Here is an 18,415-nt window from a genome sequence, read left to right as displayed (position 1 = left end):
GTTTCAATTGTTTGGGGGGTGATTAAGAAGGTATTTTCTATATAATTTATTTATATAACAACATTAGGAAAAATTACATATTTTGTTCTACAAATACAATATTTGATTGTGAAGTTTATAAATACAGTTACGTATAAATTTAATTGTCCATTGGGTGTTAAAGCTAAATTATTGTATTGTTTTACTTTTTAAATAAAAGAAGGTTTACGTACTCAGTCGGAGGTTAATTAAATAAATGAGCCTACGAAAACTAAAAGTCATCAAAAATACTGTGATGTAAAAGAAGAGATAAATAAAAGTAATAAAATAATTCAACACTTTTTAGGTACACTGGCAAAATTAAATAATTGTACAGGCTAACAATGTTGAACTAAGACAATAAAAAAGGTACTTAAGGTAGATAAAACCTAAATAATTTTATATACAAAAACTATAAACATTCATACAATATAAACACATTCAACAGGAGTATAGACTAAAAAAATATTGCAGAATGATTCGTTGTAAACAAATTTTCAATTGGGGAAAGATCACAACACACCTTAATCTACGAAAGCATTCTGCAGCACCATAGTTTTATCTCAACCAATCCTATGAAGCACCAGAATGTTCGGGGTCGTGCTAAAGTTCAGAAAGCGCATCCCTAAAACCCTTAGTCTTGTTATGTCGCGTCCCTTCGTTGGCGCCTTTTCTAAATTCTAGCAACGTCCCCTATTTTGTGTTTAGACAGTTCAGTTAAAACTAGCCTACACTTAATAATAATAAAACCCAGTTCCATCCACCTGATTGCACAAATAACCCGATTTAAATATTGTCCCGCGAAAAAGGGCCAGCGCCTCCGCTTTTAAATTATTTGTTCATCTAATATTCTTCGTATCCTGCAGATAACTTGATAATTACTACGATAATGTAAAGATTGGAAAAGTATTAAATTTAATTATCACAGAAGGAAATGAAGAGTTCGACTCCCAATCAAAAATTAATTAAACAAAAACTCAAACAGAAACCTAACTTTTTCTCTTTCAGATAGGATTGCAGCCTAGGACGGTTTTTCTTTCACTTTAATAAATTAAATAAATATAAAAAGTTATTGTTTAAATAAAAAAATTAGGTACGTACTTGCAACAGCATGTTTGCGAAATTCGAATTCGTGAATTTGAAGTGTCGCTTGTCGTAGAATTTGAGCAGGGCAGGACTGTAGGGATGTTTATCTTTCAAGTGTAGATAGTGGACCTCGGGTTCGCTGGTTGTGTGACCGCATTCTTCGCACACGTACACTTTGGTCCGTCGTTCTTTGTAAGCGTATTGATGTTGAACGCCGTGCACCTTCAGACAGTGCGATTCCAACGAACATCTTTGGGTGAACGATTTCTCGCAAAGGCTGCATTTGTACGGCCGCACGCCTGAAAACAACAATTTCACTCACAAAATAATTATCGCCAGAAAATCAGGAGTAGCACCGCAACCACAGGAATTTGTTTTCCTGCACAAGAATTATAATTTATAAAATTATAAATAATTAATTTGCGCTGGTGCGGCAAAGTGGCTCAGCGTTGACGCAAATAAGATAAGACATTCCCGTCGTTAATTTTAAAGTTACATTTGCATGAATAGAAAATTATTTTTTCTATTGCTTTAACTCGCAATTTGTGTTACAAAAACTTACAAGAGTCTAGATTGCGATTTTTTACATAATATATAAATTTGTAAGAAATATTTAACTTGCCTGTATGCGTCCTCGTGTGCCTCTTCAGATCGAACGTGTCGTTGAAGCCCTTCCCGCAGAAGGTGCACAAATACCTCTTCACGTCCGAATGGCATTTCATGTGTCTGTTCAACAGACGCTGCAGCGCAAACGTTTTGTTGCAAATCCTACAGCAGAAATTCGTTTGTCCATCCTCGGTCGTGATCGACGCTACTTTGGTTTTGTCTTCAGTCCTCGCCCCTTGCCTCACCGTTTCCTGATTCGCCAAAGGATTCTTGATCCCGTGCCCGCCGTTGACGAACTCTAGCTGCACTTCGGACGGCAACCCCAACTGCAACAGCAACTGAACGTGGAACGAGTGACTTTTATGTCGGGATAGCATTCGCTTTGAATTGGGCACTGCTTAATTTTTGAACAAATAACTAAGACGAATAAAATTCAAATCAAATTAATGGGCGAACTTTGCGCAAAATATTTTTATTCGTCTTGTGATAACTGACCGAGCTTTTGCCTGCATCAAGGAAGCTTACCCTGTGTTGCAAAACATTTACCCTGCCGTGGAGGGCAGGAGCCTCACTGCTGGTGCTGGTGCGCCTGGTGGAGACGTTGGCCGGGGGACTGATGGAGCCCCCGTCGTGGGGGCCATCGAGCGAACAGCTCGCCGCCCCCGGGGACGGCAAGGACATCGTCGTGGGTGAATCTAAATCAAGGCCACTGCCATTAAATGAGAGTGTTGGTGATAACATTTGTTGTTGTTGCTGTTGCTGTTGTTGTTGGTGCATTTGGACTTGGAGATTGTCATTATTGACGGAGTTTTGATAACTGGGGAGTGTCTCATTATACATTTTGGAGAACTGGTAATTGCGGCCCTCGTAGTTCCGATTCGTGAGGATTTGGTCGTTGAAATTGTCGAGGTTTTGGTCGACTTGTTGTATCGAGTTTTCGTTGTTTATGATTTCTTCATTGTCGTTTTCTTCATTTGGGAGTCGCTGGAGAAACAGGTCAGCGGCGTCGGAGAGGCTCTCCAAAAGGGCGTGTTCAGCTGAGCTTGAAAAGGTCAAGGTGGCGGTGAACTGTAAGGGGTCAACTACGGCCCCCGTGACCATATCCACCATCATCGAATCGTCGTAACCCGAGTACGACCCTGGCAATAATTGATTCATCGCGTCTATCTTAGTTTCGTATAAGTCCAAGTCTCCTTCGTCTTTCATTACGATGCCGTAGGAGGCGTTTTGGAGAGTTGAGTATTGTTTTGGGGGGCTTTGCCCCCCGTTTAGACTCAAATTGGCAAGTTCTTGTCCAGTATCACAATCCATGTGTTGGTTATTGACCAAATAGTTCGACGAAAAATTCCCACTTGCGTTATAATTATTCCCATTGTTTCCACTTTTCAACGATTCGTAAAACGGGGGGAGACTCCCCGTTGGGGGGCTGCTGGGGCCGTAATTCTGTCTTCCGTCACGACCCGGATTCATGCCACCACCCCCGGTACCGCCCCCGAGCGACCCCCCGGAACTCCCCCCTGACGAACCACCGGAAAAGTTTATACCGCCACCACCACCCGATTGAGAATTTGTCGACTGGCTCCCGGAGTTTTGCCCCGTGGAGGAGCCCCTCCCGTGCCCCGCCGCCGCCGACATAGTCACCGGAAGCTTCCCAACAATCGCCCGGACTGAAATTAACGGTTTGCTCACTTTGGAACAGTGACTCCGTCTCTGCTCCCGAATCCTCTTCTCTTCATTTTCATCTTCCGTCTCTCCCCGCCGTTTCGGAATGTGATAATCTATCGGCTGTTCCTGTTCCGGCTCTTGTATGACCAAAGGGGCTGTCGGAAGCCGCGCATCTTTGTCTTCGTCGCGTTTTGTCGTTTTTGGGGTTCGTTGAATAACGGAGAATTGTCGTACGGGGGCTAGGTTTTGTGGTTTGGGGGTATTTTCCGGTTTCTTTGACACAGGAAGAGTGACTTTGTCCGGGGGTACGATAGGGGCGTATTCTTTGCGTTCCGCTCGCGTGAGAACGTGACCTCGGCTACCGTAGGGGACGTCGCCTCCCAAAATGGAGGATGTGAACCGGCGAGGAGGCTCCTTCTTGGGCTTGCTCTTGCCATCGTCTTCTGAATCGCCACGATCTGAAACCGAGCGGAATTCGTGGTCATTCACACCTGCTAATTAGCATCTTATTTATAAAACATGATGCAACGAGGTTGGGCCGAGGAGGAGGCAAAATCGGCCACAGAACGAGAAAAATAAAAGTCATCTCAGTCGCAAAATATTTTAACATATTTTAAAGGCAAATTTTAGGAATTTTTCGAACATATTTTAATCAATTGTTGAACTTTTGAAGCCACGAAATTGTCTTTGATCAGTTTTTTGCCAGAATAGTCGTTTGTAACTTAATTGGCTGTCTCATTACCTGATTTAGTTTTTACGACTTCGCAACCACGTATCTTATAGAGTATTTTTACAAAAAAAAAAAAAATACAAATATACAAAAATTAAAAAAATACATAAAATACATAGTTATTTGGTAGTTTCTTAATATTTATAGCTTTCTTTACGGTTTGCCATTTTCTTTTTTGTCCAAATGAGACATTTACTCTATGCATTTCTTCAAATATGTTATTTTAAAACTAATCTAATACTTTTTTATAACTTAAAATCTAGTTGTAATAGACGAATATGGCTGAAGTTTTCACGTTTTCAGTTTAAATAAGCCAAAATAAGTAAATTTATTGTAGTTATTAAAGAAACTTTCAAAACTGTAGCAAAATCTCGCCGTTACTTCGCTCTATTAAAAATGGCGACAAGTATTATATGAAGTCTAGTTTATCGATTATAGTTTTTAAAAATTGTTTAAAATGTGAAGGAATGTGTCCACCATTTGGCCTTGCTTCCAATTATTATGATGATTACACTTCTTTTGACTTTTCGTTTAATATTTGTCTGCGTTGTGCGATTTGCTCGCGCGCTTATTTCAAGATGGCGTCGTTCCGTTCCCACCGTCATTTATATTCCATCGCGCTCCAGGTCGTGTGATATCCATAGCAATGATGTTTATTCGAACGAATACGCATTTCTAATTGGGTTAAAAAGGCGTGACGTCAAATCAAGTAACCCTCGATTGTTTCAAGGCCACCACCTGCAGGGTACAAACCGGTCCTGCGAAGGTGTCTTCAGACCCTCATCCGTTTAAGAATTTTTATCGGTTTTCTGGCGACTTGGTCGCGTAATCGTATAGTTTTACCGTTAAAATTTTGAATTTACTTGCAAACACGATGGAACGATGAGAGGGGGCTATAAAAGTCAAGGTTAAATCGGCGAGCGGTTGTTTGAAATTGCGCTAATTGGATACGTCTGCCAGTGGCGTATCACGTGATTTGGTTCAAGTGTTCACGCATTTGACACTATCTGTGTAAAATTACATGAAATGGTGTTTTACTTCGGGGCTTAAAACTACATCAAGTTATAAACATGATTTCAATGCGTGCTCGTTTCGAGATTTTCATAAAAAAGTAAAAAACTGCAAAAATCCTCGCTGTGTAAATGTAAAATTACATGGATTTTTCTAGCGCGTGTAATGCTAATGATGCTAAAGTTGTCCTTGGAGCGAGCGTTCGACGACCCGACGTTGCGAACCTTGACGGATCGTCGAAATCCGTTACGATCAACAAAATTATATAACAGAATGGAAATTTAATTCAGGAAACGTGCGCGATTTTTATTGTAGCGCGCCGTCCGTGAGTTTGAAATCGGATGAAAAATCTGCATAGTCGCCTTAAGACGGTTTCAATGCCATTACCGTCATCGCGAAATAATAATGGTCGAAGCCGGTCGTCGAGGCAAAAACTCGAGCTTTGCGATGATTTATAAGGGGATTGTTCGACGTATTATTAATTATTTATTGATCGGAGATAACGAAGTTGAATTTTCCCGAGATGGCGAAAGACAATTTGAGAAATGTGCGCGGCTCTCACCGACCGCAAGGTTAATTGAATTCCTTTATTATAATCCGGCGCGGCTTTATCTCACCTGTTAAATTTGTGATTACAATGTGACAGACATGGCCTCGTCGCAAACGAGACGATTTTTAACGTTACCAAGGACATACGAACCGTAATTGTAACTGTGTCAACGAGATTAACGATTTTCGGCTGGGTACGCATTCCTGCGACTGCAGGAATCGTGTGGTCTCATAAATCGTGACAAGTCTTACATTTTTGTTTAAAGTTGTTTGAAAATCGGGTAAAAGACTCGTTTGGCGCGTTCCTGCTGTTGCAGGAATTAGAGAAGTAAGACGAGAATTACAGGAATTGTGACTGGTTGCTGTGAGGCAAAAATAGTCAATTGGTAAACATGGAAAGGCGTTTGAAAAAGTGATAATTAAATGAAACGTTTTTGTAACGACTGAATTGATTCTCCTGCAAAGGCAGCGGTGATGAAGCGGAAAAATATTGAACCGGTTAAAACAAAGACTAATCAGTTTATTTCGGTAGATTTCAGCAGGATTTGTAAATTCAGTTTAAAAAGTCACCAATTTCCATTTTAAAAACAGACATTTTGAAAGATTTATCGGTGTTCTTTCTTCACATGTTTTACTTAGAAGAGGAGAGTGACCGCTGAAAGGCGCACGGAAGAAGGGAACATTCCTGATAGAGTTCTGGAGATTGTGTAAAAGACTTTGTTGGCTGTTGATTACATCTTCTGATTGGAAGTCTCATTTCCCGTTTATTCCGTACACTCATTATAAGAGTTTATTCCGTAATAATAATAATTGAGATACCCACATATTTCCTGCTTCGGCAGGATTGACATAACTTCGCTTTGGACATTTAAATGTAGAAAAAATAAATAAATTTGGTAGTGTGATGAGAAAAGCAGCAGAGATACCTACGTATAAACCAAAATTTGAAAATAACTCTCGTGAACAATAGTTCTTTGTTCCTGCTGAAGCATTTTTAACCATAAACTTCTTGTTTTAAAGTTATAAGTTACAACAGAACGCAGTGTGAAAAACCGGGTTTGTAAAATATTTATTTGCTAACAATACAAATGTATACGTAGTTCCTGCAACGACAGGATTGACATAACATTGTTCCTAGCTTAATAACTTCATAGCGAAGTCCGTTATGTTAGCTTAGATAAGACATTACGATTCTATAAATAATAATAAAACACGAGTTGTGTGTAAGATTGTAAGTTTAAAATAAATTCTTCCTGCTGTCGTACTTTTTTTATTATTCGTTATAAACGTAAAGTCCTCATGTAGGTAAAAGTAACGATTTTAAAACTTATTTTTAAACACACTTTCCTGCTACAACTTGAAATAATTCAAGCGTCAATTCCGTTGCTCCAATATTGAAAAATGTGTCCTGCAACTTACAATTATCGAAGGAATGGAAATAATTTGAATTTCCTGCTGCAGAACAGTATCCTCCCAGGATAGTTCTTTTTGTTCTGACAAAGCGGCAAATTGCAAGACTCTTCGGTAATAATATAACTAGACATTTCCTGCTACAGCAGGATCAACATAACTTTGTAATGAGTTTCAAGAACAGCTCATTTTGTTAAAGATTTGTCTACGTTCTGTTTTTCATTAGAGATTTTTTATAAATTATAATTTTTCCCAACCCAAGGTTTGCAATACAGGTGGGAAAGAATACTAAAAAACTAGCAGTAATCGTAATTAGTTACATTAATTACCATGAGCCCATTAATGGGAAATGGTATTTTGCCTTTTTTAATGACGACTTTTCTTACAAAGTTATTACCACGCTTTTTACTCGAATTGATGAAAACAAATTATCTATAAACGAATTTCAAACTTTGGCCATGACCTGTTTCGTTTAAAAATACATTTCGGAGAGATTTTTGAATTTCAAATGACTGAATAAATTTTTTACATCACCACCAGAGAAGAAGTTATTACCCATGGGATGATTTATGGCATGTTTATGGTTGCATCGTTTTTGCGTCACTGCCTTTTATGGCAGTGTCCGTTTTTCAAGTTTTTCAAATGTTTGTCATCTGTTTACCTCAAGAAGGGACCGAATATCGTTCGAGTTTATTAATTTTATGACCATTGATTTACATTTTCGCTTTCAATTTCAAGCAAAGGTCGGTGGACTTATCTTGGTTTCGGGCAGAAAGCTATAAAGCGGAGAATTTTGTTGCTTTATTGGTGGGTTATTGGCGGTCTTTCAAAGGCTTTTGATCTTGTGAAAATACCGAAGAATGTGAGGTTTTCAACTTATCAGCGATTGGTCAAGTTGTGACAAAATTTGATAATTTGACACTTGGTATTTACGAATAACGGACGGGTTACCAAACAGTTATGATAGAAAATTACACAATTTTGAAATTTTCGGGAATTGGATTTTTCGGCGAGTTTGGTTACAACACTGGCCGAAAAGTGGGTCATTCACACAAAAGGGTCCGGATCGTTTCATGGTCTACTTCTCTCTGAATTTAAAAAGTGAAAACTTCAGTCTGGGCATTCATTGTCGTTTCTGATTTTTCGTTTGTTCAGGCCGGCTTCTTGCACGTGTTTCACTCTTTCTCCGTGATAATGACCCAGAAAGCGCCCCGATAACATCACTTATATCACCGGAGAAAGTCTTCACACACTTTCGTAATCGTAATTGAAATAGAAAAGCCGGCCTTGAACTTGGTTAGAACCGGCATGAGTGTGTCCTTCGGTTCGGTTATTGCGCAAGTATGAGTATAATGAAGCATTGTTTCGTCCGGCGTGGCCTTGAGGCTTTTTTACCCCTCGCCAAGGCTAGGTTTCGCGTCTGACCGTGCGTCGAAGTCTCCGCCACAAAGAGCTTTTAACGCTATTGGAACAGTTATGTTTGTGTTTGATTCGGCCTCGGCCCCCTCCAGGCCGCATTTAGGGTGATTAATAACATTCCTGGACTTAACGGTACGCTGATAAAACGCATTAGATGCGTCACTGGTGATAAGCCACCCTTACCTTCCTTCTTCAAGACTATGAGCGACAAAGGCTGCGGCTCCTGGATCTCGTTGGACTCGTTCTTTGCATTGGCCGCGTTCTGCGACTCGAGCAAGAGCTGCATCCGATTTTTTATAAGGAATATTTTCGGCATGATGGTGCCTTAAGTCATTAGTAATCCTGCACAGAAATCAAACACAACACCGCACTTGTGCACACGCGGACATCAGGCTCCGATCAGGTCCTTGTGAAGACTGATGACCGCAAGAAGTAAAGTCGATGTGAACCGTTGTGTCCCCCCCTGGGCCCCCCTCGGCCCGCGCACGCCGACCCGTAGAGGTTACCCATTCGAACTTGCTTGGCATTGGCAACAGCGGCGGGGCTCCGTCTGCTACCTGTCCGCGACGTCCCACCCTCTCTTGCGCAACCCTCGCCAAGGACAAGGGAGGCGCAGGTGCCCATTCGCCAAACTGGCCCGACCTGGGCCCATTGATAAACGCTCGCGAAAATCTAACTGTTGTTAATTAAGTGGTAACGTTACGCAATCGACATTGTTTATGATAGTATTGCAAAGGCTGTTTGATCGTTTCACACATGGTTAGTGATGGCAGAGCAGGTCTTTGATCTTCCTGGATTGCTTTCAATTGGATTTGTAACGGATCGAGCACATGGCGTTGTCATTACTACTTTAATATCGTTCAAAGGACCAAATTGTGGCTGCCTACCGGTTACGGCAAGTACCTTGGACGGGCAGGAATTTACATCATAGTTGCTAAGGTGTTGGTAATAGTTCCATTTAATGTCATGGTTACTACAAGTGACCGTGCATGTACGACATAAACAAACATCACCGTTGCGACGGTTTTAGCTATTTTCAGGTGCTTTTAACAGGTGCAATAGTTGCGATGGGTTCACGCAAGGATACAACTTGAATTTTGGGGCCTGAGAAGGCTTAACGTGCGGAGATCCAATAAAACTTGAAAAAATTAAACATAAATAAATATTATGCGATTTTGATGTCTATCTTTGTTTGAATTGGATTGAATTTGTTGAAACAACCCAAAAATTTTTGAAAGATTTTTACAAGAACTAAAAAATTGCTTTAACTGACTTCATAACAGAGGAAAGCTTCTAATTTCTTATCTGCTTTGAAAAACTGCATTGGCTTTTAGTAATACGATGAATGATCAATAAACCCAAAATTTGGTTAAAAGTGTAATCTCTTTCAAAGTATAGCTTGCCACATCTTTATTCCAACGCAACTCCAGTTTTTTAAAACACTTTTGGTGTTGTGCTTTTAATCTAAATTGCCCGTCTTTCCTCATCTTCTTTTATATCGTATTAGGATTCTTCTCTTTAATAATTTTATTGATTTTCTGGAAGAGCCGGAAGTAGAGACTCATGTTATTTGCTCTTTCGCTAGTAAAATCATTCAATAAAAAATAGAATCATTCAGTCTCCTTATTTCAACAAACCACTACGAAAATATTTCAATATTGCTAGTTTTGTTCTGCAATAATTATAGAGCATCCAGGGCTTCCTTTATCATCAGTCGATTCTTTTCGAAATCATTAAAGATATTAATCATCATCACAAAAAATGTACTCGTTGAAAAAAAAGAAAAAAAAACAAATTTTTAATTTTTTAATTTAATTTGAATTATTAGTGACAGAACTACATATTTTACACTCTTTGCAAAAATAACCCAAAAATAACTTTATTTTGCATGTTTTTCGGAGTAATTTTTTACAAAAATCCATAAACGTCATGGTTCTACCTACCGTGGATTTGCAAGTTAAATTGACACATTTTTATAAATAAGTTTGAACAATAACTGGATTCAGCTTTTTTCGTTTTGCAACGTTATTCATTTGTTTACACAGAATTTTGGAGAAAATATTTACTTATGTTAATTTATAACAATGATCTTTTTTACAAATACCCACATTATGCTTGGCATGACGCAATGTATCAAGAGCAGATATTTTAACACATTGAGCTAGTATTTGTTGAAAGAAAAAAACCGCGATTTTTCGCATTACCATTTAAAATGAAATCATTACCCGCCACTGCAAGAATTACATTTTTTGAGCAGGAAATAGCTTAGCTCCGTTATAGTATAATTTTCTCGACAATCATGAAACCATTTGTGATCTGTCTTTAGCGTTTGAAACTCCGGACTTAGCAGGAAAATTGCCGCTTTTTGCCTGCAGTAGCGAAAAAATTCGCATCGTGTGAACGTGGCTTAGCATTCCTGCCGGTTTTTTGCATCGATCCCGCTCTGATGTAAACAATAGCTGAATAATTTAAAAAGGAGCACTCCTTGACGCTTCGAATTTCGTCGAAGCGAAAAAAGCGCGCAGCATCGATCGCAAACAAGGCCGCCCAAACCTTGCATCACTCCCCAAATTCGGCGGTGTTCGCCCATCCTCCACCCACCGTTCCAGAACCGCTTACATGCTTTTTCCGCGTACTTAAGTGAACTTCCTCGTAACCCGCTTCCAGCGTGTTTAAAAAGCAGTTAACAGCGATCTGCCATTATAAAGCACTTTGTGCGACACAATGCCTGACCTGCCATGCCAATGACCACCACCGCACAATTCGCATTGGAAAATTGTGAAGGGCTCCCGAAAATCGGCTCCGGATCCGCCCCTGGTGTGGGCGAGGCGAGCGAGCCTCGCGAGGGCCCCCCGGAGAATGTGGTGACAGTCAATGTCAAGGCCAGGACTGGGCCCGGAGCGCCCGAGATCTTATTACGCTTCTTTCACGGGAGCGAAATCGGAGATATCAACGCTGGCTGACGACACGAACGTGTGACTCATTAACAGTGATAATAGCAATGATAACGCTAATTGCAGTAACTAGAATCACGGCTTGCGGTAAAAGTAGTGCGTTGGGATTTTATTTACAAATGCATAACGGCCCTGAACCCTCCGAAATTCCGCGCTCATAACGCATTCACGAATTTTTAATAAATTATTCAAAGGCTAATCTAATGCAAGAATCGCGTCATTACATTAAGATTCTGCGCCCAGGTCAAAGAACTGTCAAACTTTGTCGTTCGTGTTTTTTTTACGACTTTTTGTGCAATTACGAATTCATTTTACATTGATTGTGATAAAATTGCTTTTGTTTCCGACCATAAACTACAGGTTAACATTCGCCAATGACGCTGAGTTGTTGAGTTCATTGCCAAAGCTGCTATTTTGCCATGGTAGTGAATTGTTGTAATTACCATCTGGTCGCTCTTTTTCTTTGTTGTATTGTTACGATGGTATTGCGCAAACGATGTCTCGGCAGACGGGGACAAAAATTATCTGTTTTTTCATTTCTCGGCAACTACATAATTTCTTGGCTGAATTATTCATGGATTTATTCATGGATCCTCGTAAAGTCGTTAGTCTAAATTTTCATTTTGAATCGATAACGACGGACAAGGTTAATTTTGACCAAAATAACTCGAAAACAACGGAAATACACCAAAATTTTGGTTTTTACGACTGTAGATAAATGTTTTGTTTTAAAGTAGCAAGTCTGATAATAATTTTGACAAACACTACAAAAGAATTTTTCCGTAAACAATTATTTTATCTTTTTTTTGCTTGTTCGCTAGCCATGGAAGTGGCTGTAACGTTGCTCAGAACTATGTAACCATGGGAAAGTAACAAAAAATTCTTAGCTATGGTCCAGAACACGAAGCTGTGCGTGCAGCTCGCTACTGTTTTTGCAAATCTATAGTATATTTTCGGTATAAGGGCTTTTTGCAAACTCAAATTCTATTTGTTTACACATTCGTAAATAATTTTTTTAATATTGTTTGTAGAAAAGTTTGTCACCATCTGTAAAACTTCATGGTATGGTATAGATACAACAGATATTTTATCCTTACAAGCAGGTTACCGGTTACTTATGATTGTGATATTTCTAGATATTACTGTAACTACGAAAGTTACAAAAGAATGGTAGCGTAGATCATCCTTATTCCGAGGGATATCTCTTCCCCACCCTCATGTGGAGAATAGACTATTAAGAAAAATAAGTTTTTTTTTATGGTCCTTTGAACCCAACAGCATAGGTCACAGTAAACCTACGTCAGTTCTTATAAGTAGGGGCAAATTCCATGCCGATTGTAGTTAAAAATGGGTATGATAATAGCTCTCAATAGAGTCCTGTTAATTCCTGCGAACGCCATTATATCCAATTTAAACGTCTCAATCCTTTTCGCTGCGGTCTGTCGATTTCTGCACTCGTTGTGCGAACAGTTCCTGTTAGAAAAATCTTCTCGGAATCGCAATCCGGCGACGACAGGTCGTTCCTGCAAGGCGTCTGCAACTCGTCATGACCAACTGAATGGCACAAGAGGTTAAAGTCCTTATTCTAGTAGCTTCGAAGACGACGATGAACTTCCGGTCGCGGATTTACCGTTAGACGTTCCTTTCTTGAGTGACGTGTTCTAAACACCACATCAATTGAAATTTCATTTTCAGCAGGAATTTGGCGGAATACAGTTAGACCAAGTGTTTGTATTGTGGTGCTTATCGAGAATTGTAAGCATGCTGGTAATGGTGGCCGATAGAGCGCCATCAAGTTCATTTCCGCCTTGCTGTAATTAACATTTTTATTGGCGTAATCAAAGCAGAGCGAGTAATCCGCCAGATGACGCCTGCTAGAGCTGATTTATGGAGACCAGGGGCTTAATCGCCGGGTTTACAGTTAATCGGCGACAAACTAAGTGAATTGCGAGTTAATTTTTTCGCAGGAAATAAATTAGATGGACGTTTTGAAGAAATTTTGATTTTGCCTTTGAGAAAAGACTGAGCCAGGTGGCGTCAGCAGGTCGGACTTGGCGTCTAGCACCTGCCAGATTTAGTCAAAAATGCGCCTTTGAATGCCATTATTTCAAGCACAATGCTCATGTCATCTGTATGAGGCCGTGATGATACAAAGCCGCTTCTGTCCTGCTCCGGCATTGAAATCTCCGATTTTCCCGATCGATGAGAACTGGTTCAGGCGTAAATGCCTGATTTACCGGAAACGAACGGCAACCGTGGTAAATCACACGACTCTACGCAAACTTACAGTACCGTAACGTGGATGAAAAACTCGCTCGACTTTGAATTTCTCAATTCAGAAGTCAGTGAGCAGTTGCATTTTAACAACTCGCTGAAAATCAAACGCTGATGAGTTCACGATGGCAATGACTTTTTCTTTTACGCCGCGCAACTATCGTTTTGTTGTCGCTGCATGGCAACATCACCGTTACAAGATGGGAAATTTTGGTTGAGGTAAATGCACGTGACCGGGTTAGCAATTTTCGGAGAATCAAGTGCAGACATTCAGCAGGAAAGTTCATCCTTTCTCTCATCAACGGCTACTTTCTTTGAGCCGTTACGTAAGCGTGTTTGTAAATAATAGCAGGACGATTTTAGCGATCCTGCCATTGTTTTTCAAACCTTTATTTTTTTACAAGCTTAATATTTGCTGCAGGATTTCCAAATGCCACGAATTAATCGCAAAAATCCGACAAAACATGAAAAAGACAAATTTTTGCTAGACAAGGCAGGATGACTATGAGGTCAATTTTAAGAGGTTGTCGCTCCGCACTTGTGATTTAGAGTCCTTATTTTTGGTTTTTTGTCATTTCAGTCGGGTTGTTTCGGGGCCCGGAACTCCAAATCATAGAACCGTTTACAGATTTTTACGTGGGAACCAAAAATCGGGGAATTATTTAAAATGTAATATTGCATCATGGCTGCCATAATCCAGTATGGCGTCTCAGGTGACTAAGAATTCGCGCGTCACCTTCAATTCTGCCAAGTTCATTGTAACAATGCAAATCCGGGACATTCGCATAAGTAGGTGTCTAAGTCCCATTGAACTTAACCTTCCGCAGGGTCATCTGCGTTCCTGCTGTCGGTCCCGGAGTCGCGCCCGGAGTCGTCCTGGCTTTGTCTCCTAGCGTCAGATGCAGAATGGGTTCCGCTGTAATGTTAGCGGAACCCATTAGCGCGCTGATATAACGGTACCATCGGCACGTCAGTGCCCGGACTCGCCATTCCGTCAGGTGCAATGAACCTGCTGCGTGTGTCCGCAGATAGACCCCCGCGCACCCCTCACCCAACCCCCAGGCCAAGGTCCCATCGGCGCAAATTGGTCACTGTCACACGCGGGATGGGGCCGCCGATGGGGGCCCACCACGCATCCAACACCGTTACTTTATGCGTAAAGATCGCTGAAAAAATTCCTGCTGATTATGCAATGCGAAACACCTTTCATTCGCTTTATCATAACTATGTAATTGACATTGACAAGAATTCAAATTCCTGCAACATGGGAGGAAATTAGAACGGTCTGCAGATGGGCTGCAGGATTATTCACGTTCCGGAGAAAAAAGCATGATTCCTGCGAGAAAAATCGAGTCCAACTCCGGAAATATCTCATTCGTCAGTCGCTGACATGATTTATTTCGGCCTCAAATCGGATTATTCATGCAATATTTGCACAACGATTGCTGCCTTGTGTCACATTCTTGATGCAAATGCTGTATTATTAAACAGTTACCGTTATTTTATTAATTTATTTATTATTTAATAACAAGAAATGTTAAACTGTTGGAGGCAACAAAATGTAAACAAATCTGCCTTGCTTGTTAGAAGAGATCGGAATTTGCACGGCTGCATCCATTATATAACATGACGAAGCCTTAATTATTATTCAGGTCTCAATAGTTATTATTTTTTGTACACAGAATATTCCGAGTTGATTAAACAAGTCAAGAAAACCGGAAATATCCTGCAAAATTCTCAAACAATGGTCATTTTTGGCACAGTCCGGGCAACCGGAGCGCTCCGGATTCGTATTTTATGTAGGCTCTGATGACTGGATTCTTAGTCATTTGCGCCACCATTTCGGAAATTGCCCACTGCTTGAGTCTGAATCATTGAAATTGAAACAATGGCGAATCGCAAGATGGCGGACCGACGAGAAAAGTTCTTTTTGCTGATTAGCTGTTTGTTATCCACTTTACATGTGGTTGGGAATATTTTAATATTGTTTGTGTGGCAAAATTTTGTCCAAATAAGAGCTGAGGAACGGGTTTGGTTCACTAGGCAATCGGAGGTCGTTGATACCGCGGCCATGGCCGCCGATTCTTCGCATTGCACTCGCTCTTATTGCGCAACTCTTCCTTTTGCTACTCTTTCTTCACCTTCGCTACGACCAGCAGCGGCGGCAGCAGGAGAATTGGAACGGAAATTCGAATATTTCGACTTTTTGGTTCGAACAAGTTCATTGCAAGCCTTGGTTACAATAGGAAGACATTCTCTTGCCTTGCCACGTAATGAAGAAAGGAATATTCATTTGTCACGTGCGAAGCCTGCAGCGGTGTTTGAACAAAAGTCGCTTTTTGTTTGCAAGCGGAAATTTTGAGGGAGGCCGCATTCAATATCTCTACTAACTTTTAATGATTGTTTTTCGCTCAAGAAAATTTATTTGGAAGGAACTATGAACTTTTTTTAAATCATTTCTTACCAAAAATTCATCCATATTTGTCTATCTATTATTTTTTTATTTGTTGCTAATTATGCCGATTGCTCAGCAGTTTTTCGTAAATAACTGTGAATCTGTCGATATTTGAGAAAAAGACATATTTTACCAATTATTTTACGACCGATGAAAACAATTGTTTCTAATTGTCTGACATGAGTTGCAAGTTGTAACTTAGAATGTTTATGACGATGTGAAGTTTCTTGCACGATTTATTTTTATTATTATTTTTTATAAATTCCTGAATAAATTCACTTAGCCGTAAAAAACAAACGGTCAAGTTTATGGTTAGCAACTAGTAAACACTATTAAGTGCATTAATTAGTTCAAGTAATCTCTTTATGTTTTAACGAAAATCTTCTCTTTTAAATGAATTTCGAAAGATTTCGAGATATTCACTTTCTGTCTCGAATAATTTTAGCGTTTTGAACGATTGTTACGCTCAAAGCAAGACAGTATTTGATCGAAGATAGATAAAGGATTGGTGTTTTGTTCGGTGGCGTTTGCGTTTGGATTTCGGTTGTTTTGGTCGAACGAAACCAAAATTTGAATAAAAGTAACTCTGTCGTAACTGTCGCGGTTACTTTCCGATCCCCGTTATGTTGCGTGGTTTGTGTGTATGTATGTTAGCTGACCGCACCGCTACCACGATGGTGGGCGACCCATGATGGTCCATAAATCGTCTCGCCGAACTTCCATGGAAATTTCCTTATTTGTGTTTACTTGCCCATCGTTAACGGTGAACGAGAGCAAAGTGTCGAAAACTCGTTTGATTTTCGTGAATGTCATCGCAGTTCATCGACCATCTCACCCTTAGAACTTTCGCTGGTTCCCAGCCTCCGTACCACCTGTACCATTTTCCCACACCCTCTCGATGCAGCTGACACAACCCTTCCGCCCTCTTCCACAAAAGATTCGAATACCTCGTCATCCGTTCTCTTCACCGTCTTGCCCCACTTCCTCGCCCGTCACGGTCAAGGACTGGGCAATGGCAATTAGTACGAAATGCGGAAGCACAACCCAATTAAACAATCGATGGAGAAAAATACATTCGAGCAAATATTGCATAAATGAGGATCAACAGTTGCACAGGACGCACTAAAGAGATGGACAAATAATCAAAAGTAAAAAATATTTATCGTGCAAATAAGGGAACCGTTAACGTGACAAGACATGGTACCCACAGTACCACGTAAACAACAGTTTTTCACAAATTCGTTTTATTGATTCTCTTGATGTTTTGATGGTGCTTGGCCTATGTGTCCCATTTCCTCTTAAAAAATTCCTCCGCGTATGCAAAGTACTGTTATACCGATAGTAAAATGATTTCGCGCGTCCTCAAGCGACCCATTTACCATTTTCGTGGGAACCCATCAGCCATACGGCCGATGTATCCATTTTTTCGATGGTATCAAGGGCTTGGGATAGGTCGGAAGCGCAAGGTGAAGGGTTAGTACCACCTTCTGTTCCCGCAGCTGTTTCCTCCCAAAGATTTGTTTTTCTTTTCCACGCTCTGAAAGACGCTTTTAATTGGCCACATCACGCATTACGCAACCGAAATTAACATTAAATTCGACGAACGCAGCCAATTAGCGCGCGTTTTTCAGTTTCAGGGCCACTGATTCGACGGAAGTCAACGACATATCCGCCATTTTCGCGAGTTGGCCAATTACATCTAAAGAACTGGCGAAATAACAATCATCGCCTACTTGACGAATTTGTTGAACTCGTGCAAGGTCACGGACCATTTCGCAAATTACGTAACAATAGAGCAATTAGTGAAACAAAAGGCGGTGAGGGGCGGTACGGTACCAAGGTCATGGAATTTTGGCAAAAACAAGTCAAAGTAAATCGAATTCCGGACTACAGGTGGTCGCCGAACGTTGATATTTGAGAAAAAATGGCCCCGGGGGTCAAACTGAAAAAACGTGTTTTGACTTTTATGACATTTAATTTGATTTATGGGCAAAATAGACAAGGTTCGCTTGGTTCACTGTCATTGACACGCAAAGACAATCAGTTTTTGTCTTATTAACTTTTCCCGTGAATTTTGCCTAGTCTTAAACATAGATTTTGACCATGTAACCTTAAACTAAGGATATATTCTATAAATACACACATACATATTACCTACGTCCTTTTTGTCACTTATTTTTTGGGACTTACTATATATCTAAAATCGTCAATAAACGGCATTCTTTCGTGATTTGATTT

At 40.3% G+C, this 18,415-nt stretch overlaps 1 protein-coding gene across 4 annotated transcripts; it reads right to left on the bottom strand.

Moving 5' to 3' along the window:
* Positions 1-31: 31 nt before the first annotated feature.
* On the bottom strand, positions 32-8,934 carry ovo. Of its 4 annotated transcripts, none has more exons than XM_008193917.3 (5): positions 8,678-8,934; positions 2,236-3,833; positions 1,727-2,048; positions 1,120-1,403; positions 32-878 (listed from the first exon to the last, which is right to left on the bottom strand). In XM_008193917.3, the coding sequence occupies exons 1-5, from the start codon at positions 8,808-8,810 to the stop codon at positions 858-860; spliced, it is 2,358 nt and encodes a 785-aa protein (XP_008192139.1). In that variant the 5' UTR covers positions 8,811-8,934; the 3' UTR covers positions 32-857. The 4 variants fall into 4 exon arrangements, with proteins under 4 accessions (XP_008192139.1, XP_008192141.1, XP_008192140.1 ...); XM_008193919.3 differs by having other exon boundaries at positions 32-1,059; positions 8,678-8,933; XM_008193918.3 differs by having other exon boundaries at positions 1,727-2,036; positions 8,678-8,933.
* Positions 8,935-18,415: the final 9,481 nt, after the last annotated feature.

Source organism: Tribolium castaneum, chromosome 9 (genome assembly GCF_031307605.1).
Source record: "Tribolium castaneum strain GA2 chromosome 9, icTriCast1.1, whole genome shotgun sequence".
Classification (NCBI taxonomy): Eukaryota; Metazoa; Arthropoda; class Insecta; order Coleoptera; family Tenebrionidae; genus Tribolium; species Tribolium castaneum.
This window is presented reverse-complemented; position numbering and strand designations above follow the sequence as displayed.